Source organism: Miscanthus floridulus, chromosome 5 (genome assembly GCF_019320115.1).
Source record: "Miscanthus floridulus cultivar M001 chromosome 5, ASM1932011v1, whole genome shotgun sequence".
Taxonomy (NCBI): Eukaryota; Viridiplantae; Streptophyta; class Magnoliopsida; order Poales; family Poaceae; genus Miscanthus; species Miscanthus floridulus.
The window spans coordinates 124,719,934-124,730,308 of record NC_089584.1 but is presented as its reverse complement, the minus strand read 5'-3'; the positions used below and the strand labels follow the sequence as shown (position 1 = coordinate 124,730,308).

General features: G+C 45.7%; 2 protein-coding genes across 6 annotated transcripts; one reads left to right on the top strand and one right to left on the bottom strand.

Annotated features, from left to right (window-relative positions):
- Window positions 1–822: 822 nt before the first annotated feature.
- LOC136450660 (uncharacterized) lies at window positions 823–5,678 on the bottom strand. 5 transcript variants are annotated; one of them, XM_066451212.1, is made up of 4 exons: window positions 5,362–5,678; window positions 5,196–5,259; window positions 4,700–4,906; window positions 823–965 (listed from the first exon to the last, which is right to left on the bottom strand). In XM_066451212.1, the coding sequence occupies exons 1-3, from the start codon at window positions 5,617–5,619 to the stop codon at window positions 4,737–4,739; spliced, it is 492 nt and encodes a 163-aa protein (XP_066307309.1). In that variant the 5' UTR covers window positions 5,620–5,678; the 3' UTR covers window positions 823–965; window positions 4,700–4,736. The 5 variants fall into 5 exon arrangements, with proteins under 5 accessions (XP_066307309.1, XP_066307310.1, XP_066307307.1 ...); XM_066451213.1 differs by lacking the exon at window positions 823–965 and adding an exon at window positions 1,909–2,226; XM_066451210.1 differs by lacking the exon at window positions 823–965 and adding an exon at window positions 4,120–4,237.
- LOC136450659 (protein GRAVITROPIC IN THE LIGHT 1-like) lies at window positions 2,233–4,357 on the top strand. Its single transcript, XM_066451208.1, has one exon. The coding sequence runs from the start codon at window positions 2,972–2,974 to the stop codon at window positions 4,355–4,357; it is 1,386 nt and encodes a 461-aa protein (XP_066307305.1). The 5' UTR covers window positions 2,233–2,971.
- Window positions 5,679–10,375: the final 4,697 nt, after the last annotated feature.

Genomic DNA, 10,375 nt, shown 5'->3' with positions numbered 1-10,375 from the left:
CCTGACTATATAAAGGAGGGCAGGGCTCCTTGGATCGGGAGTTCAGACGACAATTGTACAACACAACACTTTACAATCAATCCAACGCAAAGGCTAACGCCGACTGAACGTAGGGCTATTACTCGATCAAAGATCGAGGGTCCGAACCAGGATAAATCGACTGCCTCTTGCGTTTACCGTTGAGTTCTGCATACGCTGAAGCCCGAACATACTGCCCCGGGGACCCCCTGGCAGGCTATCGATGATCAAACATCGACACTGACCTACTTATCTTACGATAAACTATGACCATAATCCTATCAATACCCTATGCTATCACTCTAGTATCCGACAACAAATTGTTGATCACCTTTAAGTGAAAATACAAACTTATACGATCATAATATTGGCCAAGAATAGAGTAATCGCTGCAAAAACTAATGATGGTACCAATCCGATAAATCTAAGAACTAATATCCTCGTGTGAAAAAGCTTACCTTGGCAAGATTTGAAAAGAGGATTAAAGTTCATGAACAATAGACTAACTATATTCACACAACACCTGCTTCTTGGTGATGAGGCTCCATGGTTAGTGACTTATATGTTTGGCGTTGTGAAGTAGGGCACCTGCTTCGTGATGCCCATCTTATAGTTGCCGAAACCATCATAAACAATTCCGTACGCATAATGAACGTGTCGTAAACCTGCTATTAACCCTAGCACCTAATAAAATACATATTTTATCACACTCATATTGTTTGTACCATACACGTATCAATTTAAGAAGTAAAGTACTGCTTATTACTCGAGCAGTTTACAAGTTGGACTAATTTACACCCATCTACTAAGTTGTTGTTCGATGAATGTAATTAATTACTCAAACAATATGAATGTAATGACCCTGTTCACTGGTCTGAAACTTGGTAGAAACTGGCTGAAAAACACTGTTCCGGCTGAATTGCTGTGAGAGAAAAATATTGTTCCGGCTGAAAAAAGAAGTTGAACAAATCGAATATGGGGTAAGCCGAACAGAACCATTAATATAGAGGATGTACACTGCAAATAAGACTCCGTTTAAATCCAAAAAAATTTGGATTTTGGCTACTGTAGCACTTTCGTTTGAATTTGGTAATTAGTGTCTAATTATGGACTAATTAGGTTCAAAAGTTTCATCTCGTGATTTCTCACCCAACTGTGCAATTAGTTTTTTTTCGTCTATATTTAGTACTCCATGCATGTACCGCAAGATTCGATGTGACGGGTACTGCGCAAAATTTTTTGAAATCTAAACAGGCCCTAACTGTTGGATGAATGAATTGTTGTATTTCGCACGTGCATTTACCTAGTTATACCAAAACAAGCACCGAAGAAGCTTCATATCTCAAAGCAAAATTTGTGATCCCGTATCTTTTGCCATCCGACGCGATACTCGTATTGATCAGTAGTATAGTGTTCAATACGGAGCGCCGTGACAGGCAAAGCATGGGCTAAATGGATACCAGTGGCGACCTAACTAATGTGCCGTCTTAAGCACGAGCGTTTGTTAATTGTTACTACTACGCTTAAGAAAGAAGACACCACGAGCTTTGCTAGATTTACAGTTGGACGTTGCGTGGATGCCATTACTTGCCATCTCAAACGCCTTATGATTAGGAAATTAGCAAGGGCTTTTGCGCTTTAAAGCACGAAATCCTTTTTCGCTTTGAGTTTTAAATTTGGAAGGAAAGAGGAGTACAACTTTGGGTTGCTTTCATAAGGCAAGTCTGGGTTGTCCATTTCTAAAATGGACATCTAAACCTAGTGTATCTTCACCCAATTTGGATTGTTGCCCTGTTCGTTTGGCTGATAAGCTATGGCTGAAAGTATTGTTGACTGATTTGTTGTGAGAGAAAAATATTGTACATTAGCTGAAAAAATACGACTTATAAGTCAAGCAAACAGGGCGAGCTTGTTTATTCCCCTACTGCTGGTACCATGGCCAGCATTGTCTGGGTGAGCAGAGCAAATTCAGGCATTCATGATTCAAGATTAATTACAATAATACCGAGGGCGCTCTAAATGGCACTGAATACCTACCATTATCTTTTGGAGAGGGCACTGAAGACAGAAGTTATTCAACCACCAGAGCCGGCTCAAGATCAGTTTTCACCTTTCATGGAGTAAACCCTTTCTTAACTGCAACAACGTGTGACCACTCGCTCTGACCTTTGAAGGTCTGAATATTCCCCTTCTATACCATTGCACGATCTGGAATAGAAGCTGAGAAGTCAGTCAGATCTGCAGTTACAGAGCCTGAAATAAAAAGATGAACGGTTACTGCCTTTTTTACTGGAAGCTGCAGAGAGCCAGGCCGGGCAGAGGCGACGAACAAGGAAGGCTGCTAGCTAGGGTTTCCAAGGCCCGCTTCCTTCGGTCGGCAGCATCCCTCGGCCTCTTGGGATTACAAAAGAAACTCCCCCACGCCTCTTCCGAGGCTCTCAAGAAACTCCCCCCACCTGGCTGTCTGGCTACCACTCCCCCTTTTCTTTGTTCGAATCCATTGGAGCCCACGAGGTCGTTGCCTCCCTCCCTCCCCCACCCAAAACCCTCTGCCCTCTGCCTCTGCCACTAAATAAGTGAGAGCCCCATCACTTCGAGTCTTGGATCCTTGAAGATTCTGGGCGATCTCATCATCTCTCTCGCTGGGTCCTATTCTTGGCAGGCTTTTCACTTCCTGGATCCGTTCAGATGCGCGTGGCTAGCAGTTCCTGGAGTTTCAGGACCCGCCGGCTAAAAGGTACTCCTCATTACATACAGGCATCTGCAGGGCAGATTGGCATGTTCTATTCTTGGATTGTTTTTGTATTTGTTTCCTTCTCCTGGACGCCAATCGGCTAGACGCAATCTTAAATCCACATTCCGTGTTCATGGCATTGATTCGATCGAAATAAACATGTTCGGAAGCCGCGATCTTTCTTTCTTGGAATCTATGCTCGTTTGACTTGTTGTCTCCATGCAGACTGAAGATCACAGACGCTCGGAGTCGGACGCTGCTCAGTCTCCTCTTGCAGGACGGAATCTGATCTTGGAGATGGAGCCAGCAAAGGGGAAGATGAGGAGGACGTCTTCCAGCCTGCTTCTGCGAATCACGGACATCTGCAAGGTGCATTCCGTCGCTGTCGCGGAGAACGTCGGCAAGAAGCCCAACGCCGGCAGCACCGGGGGCAGCAGTGAAGACGGTGCACACCTGAAAATATATCCGCATCAAGTCTCTGACCATGAGAGTTGCCCTGGAACTTCCACTGCCCGCTATGAGGATGCGGTTGTTGAGAAGCTTCTTGATGCAGTCTCTGGTCTGAAGCTGGCTTATCTCAAGGTTCAGCAAGCACATGTGCCATATGATCCTGAAAAGGTTGCGGCCGCTGGTGAGCATTTTGTGTCAGAGCTTGAAGAGACAGCTGGGCTTAAAGATCTGTATTTTGGTGTCAGCAAGTGGAGCAATCCAATGTACCAGTCTCATGTGAGCTCAAGGATTCATGAGCATCAAAAGCTTGCTCTGGAGTTGCAGGCTGACATTTGCAAGAAAGATTCTGAACTTGTTCTGTTGCGAGCAGAGTTTGAAGAACTGGAAAGGAGGAATATGGAACTGAAGGAGGAAGTTGACCGGAGAGCGTTGCTCATGCACAGAGAAATAAGTTTTGACATTGTTAAAGGGGGATCAATAGATATGTTCATGGAGTTGTTTGAGAATTCATCAAAGTGCATACATGATTTCACGAAACTCGTCATCAGTTCGATGAAAGTTTCTGGATGGGACCTCAACTACTCTGTGTTTCCAGTCGATAAATCTGTTGTATTTGAGAAAAGGACTGACAAGAAGTATTGCGTTGAGGCGTACTTTGCTCGGGCAATGCTGATGGTGACCAAAGAGGACTATTTTTCCATGGATTCTTTTTACCATGTTATGAGTTTCAAGGATCCATTCGATGCTCTTGTTGAGTCCCCGAATTCCAACTTTGGAAAATTCTGCCGAGAAAAGTATCTGGTTGCTGTACCAAGTAATATGGAGGATTCCTTCTTTGGAAATTTGGATCACAGGGCATTTGTCAAGATGGGCGGTCATCCAAGGACACAATTTTACCAGACATTTGCAAGAATGGCTAGATATGTCTGGGCATTGCTCACCGTTGCTCGCTTCTTGAAACCAATGGCTGAGATGTTCTTTGTCAAGAGTGGCGTTCAGTTTCAAAAGAAGCACATGGAAAGTGTACCAGCTAAGCTGACCACAGAGGAAGCAAAGATCAGTGTTGGGTTTACAGTAATGCCGGGCTTTAAGATCGGATGCACTGTCATCAGGTGCAGGGTCTACCTGTCCATGCTCAACACAAGAGACTCCTAAAAACACATTATATAACTACAGCATTAGGTAAGCAAAATGCAGTAGCTTTATAGTACTCCATAGTTCTATAAATAAGCTTACAGTTGGAAGCTCCTCCTGTATTATGATAGGAACATGAGCTAATAGATGACTCAAGAGTACTAACTTGTTGTAAAGTCTTATGCTACTATATAAACATTTTCAGTAGTTTGCTCTGATCTTTATGGGTCATGGCGCCGTTCATGATCTACTTGAGTACACTGAAGAAATTGAACTTATGGAATGCGCTGATGCTCAGTATATACCAATTCATTTGAAAAATTGTGCACAAGGAAAGTTTGGCCCTTGAAGCCAGAACGCTACCTGTTGTATGTAACCATGAGTGAAACAATTATATAGTTCATCTGGCGAAGATTTTGGCAAAGAAGTTTGTTGGTTTTGGGTTCTCCAAGCATGCCACATGAGCATATCTTCCTAGTTTGTCAACCTGCCTTGGCTCCCCCCTTGTGTCCTTCTTGCAGATCTTGCAGGTCTTATCGACCCAACCTTCCTCCACGTACTGTCCATCGACTGAATTTGAAACCAATTTGGTTTGTCAGTATTCGGTAACTTGATATTCTTTCTCTTGTTCAAAAAAGAATAACCAAAACTTTGTGTGTCATAATATATTTTCAGTAGACACTAATTTTTTTAGAAAGGCCCAATAGGCACTATTTTCATCATACTGCAATTGTTTTTGACGTATCACACTATGCAGCTTATTCAGCCATGCGGTGTTTATCTGAATATCAGTAGACAATACACGCGAATATTCACTTGGCATTTAATTATTCTCATGAGAAAGGTATAGATGAGATACCATCAACATATGACTTGAAGAAATCCTGGTAGGTGCCACCAATCTTCCGCCTCAGTGCTCCATACTTCATTGCAAATCAAACAAGCGTATGAAAAAATAAATCAGACTACTGATTTAAACATTATCGATCCACGGTTGCTTTGCATCAGTGGTTGTGGTTCCATACCTGTTCCCTCGTCATCCTCCCTCCAGCTTTGGTGGACTCCCTGGCCTCATACAGCAGCTTGGCATCCTTCTCCGACCGGACCTGCGAGAAGTCCAGCGCCTCGGTGATGCTTTCGAACAGCGACTGCTTGTTGCCCTCCTCCTCATTTCCCTTTGCATAAGCTATAACTGATCTGGGGACACCACTGCTTGGCCTGATTTGGTGAGCTCCAAACGAGGAGCTCTTGGAAGGGGTCAGCGGAAGAGCCCTCATGGCCATTGCTTCAGGAATCAGTAGTTCAGGTGCAAGTGGTTTCTGCACAAGTATGTACAGACTCGCCGAGCGATCGGGCCGTTATATACGGAGGACCATTTGGGGTGCGGACAAGCAGCGGCAGCGCATCAGTTCTGTGGTGGCTACAAGGCTACGTGGTGCAAGGCAAGGCCTGCTGAAACGAGAGGAGAATTCTGGCCCAGTGCGACGTGGGTGTGTTCAGGCTTCAGACATGAGGAGGGCGCTGCGTATTGCTGTTGCCTGCCTGCAGCGCTGTGCCGCTGTGTGTGGCCCAGGATGTAGAGGAAGAGGATTGCCGGAGCTAGTGACTGAGAACTGGGCTGCGTGGCTGGTTTACCTGAAGTTTACAGAAAGGGATATTTGTGGAGCAGAGAAACACTCTGCATGATTAGGCAGAAAAGGGAAAAAATTACTTGAGCATAGTCTTCCTGTCCACGTATCTGATTCTCTGAAAGGGGACATTTGTGCATGGGATCCTTACTTTCAGTTTGGTGAAGATGGAGATGCTGTTTCCAGGCTGAGCTTTGCTCGGTGCCTGCATTCGCTAGCTTGAAAGTAACCATGTGCACCGTGCACGGTATCATCAAAGGCCTCAATTATAGACGTGATTTGTTTATCTACTTTGCTTGACCTGGCTGTCTCCCGATAAGTACAAGGTGCAACACTGACAATCTGACATAGAGCCCCGAGAAGGCCTGACTTTGCTTTTAACTCGGATGAGTTCAGCTCTAGAAAGCAACTTCTATCAAGCTCTAGGTGGTTATTCTAACTAGGATCTCCAATTACTCGTGCATAATGTCTAGATGCTGGGCACGGCGTGTGCTACCCTTGACCTTCCGGATCAAAAGAATATAATTGCTGCATGCAGCCTTTTCAGTTTATTAATGGACAGTTATGTTTGCTAAGAAGCTAGCTGATGAGTGACTCGGCAGGAGTATTTCAGATTAGATGGTTTGATAGTTGAAGGTGAGTGATCACTTGAAAAACATTTGGGCAGACCACTGAGCATGACTGCATGCCGCTTTGGCACCCCAGGTGAAGGCTGAAGGCAACAAGCATGTGGACCTCAGGTGCCGCAATCTCCATGATGGCCTGCCCCGTAGCAATGTCCGTCCCCGCTTGATTGATTCCATCCCCCATCAGATCGTCGTAGCATCAGCATTCAGCAGCATCAATGCTGAAACAATCATGGCGCCATGCATGCCGCCGTGACACACACTCGCCCCATTCGTTTGTCGCGGGCAGGGGCCCTTTGGATCGGATCAACGTCACACAACGCCCCGGCGAACAGTTGCCGGTCCTTTTCTATCATATGGTCGTCGCGAGGATTTAAGCGATGCCTTGCCTTGCTCTGTGACGGAACCCTTTGCTTCAGTCAGTATTCACACAAGGATGGATGGGTCGCCATTGTTCAGGGATACTGCTTGTGATGTTTCTTGGAGACAAATGACGAGAGACCAAGAATATTTTGGGGCTACTTAAACAACCTCTGATCGACCACTGGAATGGCAATTGGCAACGATCAAGAAGAATTGGACCACCGGTATGCATGGTGAGCTGGATATTAGTTGATCTTCACCAATACGCCCAACGGTTTATTGGGCCCATAGATCTGCGCCCTGATCGGGGCGCCCAACCCTAATATGGTTGGTGGGCCCCTATCGCACAGCACTATAAAGATAGGTGGGGTTCACGGCTCTAACTACGAGGTTGATCGGAGCCGCCATAACCACCTACAAAGAAACCTAATTCGATCTAAAGAAGGGTGCTGCCAGCGACGGGAAGCCCCACCGACTCCGCCGTCGCCTCTGCACTGACATCGCCATCACCACTGGACTCGGGTCACCGTCGCCACTGGACCTCGCCATCACTACGTTGGACTCCACAGCGCCGAGCTGCCACGACGCCGGCGTCCAAGCCGCTGCGGCGCCATGGATCGAATGATGACCTAGGGCGAGGTACATCAAGAGTTTCCCCATCTAAGTAAGAGGCTTACCCTTGATCTACATTATAAAGAGGTATTTTGATCCTAACAATAGTATCGGAGCCAAGGTTGCCAGTGTGTAGATCTAGTATGGGGTAAAGCATTGAAAAGAAATCAAAGAAATCACAAGGGTTTGATCCGTTTTCGGAATGAAACTCTAACCCTAACCGGGTAAAAGAAAATTAAAAAGAGACCGGAGGGTGGCGGACGACACTGAACTCCTGGTCACCACCACCACCGCGCGGAGAAAGGTGCCGCACCTCCGTCTTCATCGGCGCGCGGCAAGAAAAGAATAGACCTCCTTTCGGATCTGAGCAGACAAAAGGGGTTCCGTAACCCTAACACTAACTGGGTGAAGGAAAGAACAAAAGTAGAGGGATTCGGCCTAAAAGAGAATCAAAGCTGAACCCCAACCCTACAAAGCACTCACTAGGGAAGAAGAACAGTGACTCCAGTGAGTCAAACCCTAACCCTAACCCCAACCCCGAATCGGTTCAACTCCAAAAGGAAAAGAAAGAAGATCCAAAAGAGAAGAAGGGGAAGAGGGGAAGGGGCTTATCTCACAGATCTCGAATCAAAACCGAATCGGGTTCAACCGAACCCTAACCCTAACTCACGACGAGGAAGGGGAAGAGAGCGATTCGGTACAAATAGAAAAGAAAAGAAATCAAATGAAAGAGATGAACCAAATCGAACGAAACGAATCGGGGAAAAGAAACCATAACCCTAGATCCCCAAATCGGTTGAATCCGAGAAGAACAAACAAGATCCAAATCGGAGAAGAAAGGGGAAAGGGGGAAGGGGTCTACCTCGCCGTGCACCGCGCTGCCACCTCGTCGCCGCACAAGAAGAAGCCGTCGCTGCCGCTAGGGCACGACACCCACCGGCGCGGCTGCTGCGAAGCCTCTGGCGTAGGGCACCACGGCCAGACCACTCGACGGCGGCGCGCTCACCTGCTAGGGAGCGCACACGCCGACGAGGGGGCCGACAACGGCGCCATGGCTCTGCCGTCCTCGCTCGGTCTCGCTCGGTGTCATGGATGTGCTAAGAGAGGAGAGGAGAGCGGCGAAGAGAGAGCGAAGAGAGAGAAGCAGAGAATGCGAAATGAGATAGGGTTTTGGTTGAGATGGCCGCGGCAGCGGTTTTTTTGTTCGCCCGAGAACCACGCACAGCCATCGGATCTGATCCAACGGCGACAAGAGAACGGACCACAATCGGCCCAGGCGGGCGAGGACTTTCCCGGGCCAGGCCCAGGTTGCGGCCTGGGCGCGGTGGTGGCGCAACGAGCGGACGTGCGTGCAAAATGGGCCTGGGCTGCGCCGGCGCATTGCTGGGCCGCGAGCACTGCTGCGCGTTGCTGCTGCGCCGCTGGGCCGAGCACTGCACTGGCTTGCTCGGCCGTTTTACTGCTGCAGCAGGCCGAGCCAAAGGAATAGCATGAATAGATTTGAAGTTTATTTAATTTTCAGAAGCAGATTTCGATGAATTATCTAGTTTAATATCTCTGTTAAAATTTGAACCAACGGGATAATTTTTTAGAGAATATTTGAGAAAAGTTTAATGCTTCTGAAACATAGATAATGAATTTTTCATGTTTCCGCTGCTAAAGAAATTGTTTATTCTCCAATTATTTTGAACCAACGTGATATTTAATTGAAGAAAAAGAGATTTTCACATGATTATGATGTTGTTATTTTCTGATCAACATTGTTAATAACAATATCGTAATTTTAATTATTTATGCATTAATTCTATTTCTGTCTAACGGTGATGTAGAAATAATGTATAACAGTTGTATGTTTTGATTTTGACCAACGTTGGAATCAAGACATGTAATTGTTGTTATTTTTTATGTTAAGAAAAAGTTTAACATGGCCTTCATTTTGACTAAGGTGGACTGGGTAGTCACCTCACCGTGTTCCACATGGCCAGTGACACCGGTGAGGGAGACAAACGAGGATGATGCCGTTTGGGCAACTAAAGAGAGGGATTCTGAATCCCAAAAGATGTCCTATGACCTTGAGCATAGGAAGTGGGTCACTGCCAACAAGATCTGTTTGGCTGTGATAAAGAATATGATTGAGCCTGCAATTGTGAGTTCAATCCCAGAGTGTGACACGGTCACCGAGTACCTCGATAGAATAAAGAGTTAGTTCACTGGCTCTTCAAAGACATATGCTACCCAGCTGATAAAAGTAACTGGTGATAGAGAGTTACTCTAAAAATAGTGGATAAGGGAGCTCACAATGCGTCATCAAAATTGTGGCACTGTCGACGAGGCCATATTTCGAGGGGAAGAATAGAAAGACTAGTTAAGAATAATATTCTTCCTTCATTAGAGCTCTCAAATTTAGAACAATGCAGAGAATGCATAAAAGAAAAGTATGTAAAGAAAATTAAGCAAGATGTCAAACGAAGCGTAGGAATTTTACAGATTACTCACACAGACATATGTGGTCCGTTTTCTGTAAAGAGTGTGGATGGTTATGATTCGTTCAAAATATTCACAGATGATTACTCCCATTGTTGCTACATTTATCCAATCAAAGAAAGAAAAAAAGTATTGGATAAATTTAAGATATTTAAGGCCGAAGTTAAAAACCAACACAATTTAAAGATTAAGATAGTCAGGTCTGACCGTGGGTGGAATACTACGGTCGGCATACCCCATATGACCAAGTTCCTAGACTTTTTGTAAGGTTCTTATAGGAGAATGGCAAAGTAGCCTAGTATTCTATATCGGGCGAACCGTAGCAG

Excerpts from the sequence above, each read along its gene's own strand:
- LOC136450659 (XM_066451208.1), top strand. The coding sequence starts at position 2,972 with ATGCAGACTGAAGATCACAGACGCTCGGAGTCGGACGCTGCTCAGTCT.
- LOC136450660 (XM_066451212.1), bottom strand. The coding sequence starts at position 5,619 with ATGGCCATGAGGGCTCTTCCGCTGACCCCTTCCAAGAGCTCCTCGTTT. Across the intron at positions 5,260-5,361 it reads GGAGGATGACGAGGGAACAG|TATGGAGCACTGAGGCGGAA; the intron begins GTATGGAACCAC and ends TTTGCAATGAAG. Across the intron at positions 4,907-5,195 it reads CTTCAAGTCATATGTTGATG|TCGATGGACAGTACGTGGAG; the intron begins GTATCTCATCTA and ends TTTCAAATTCAG.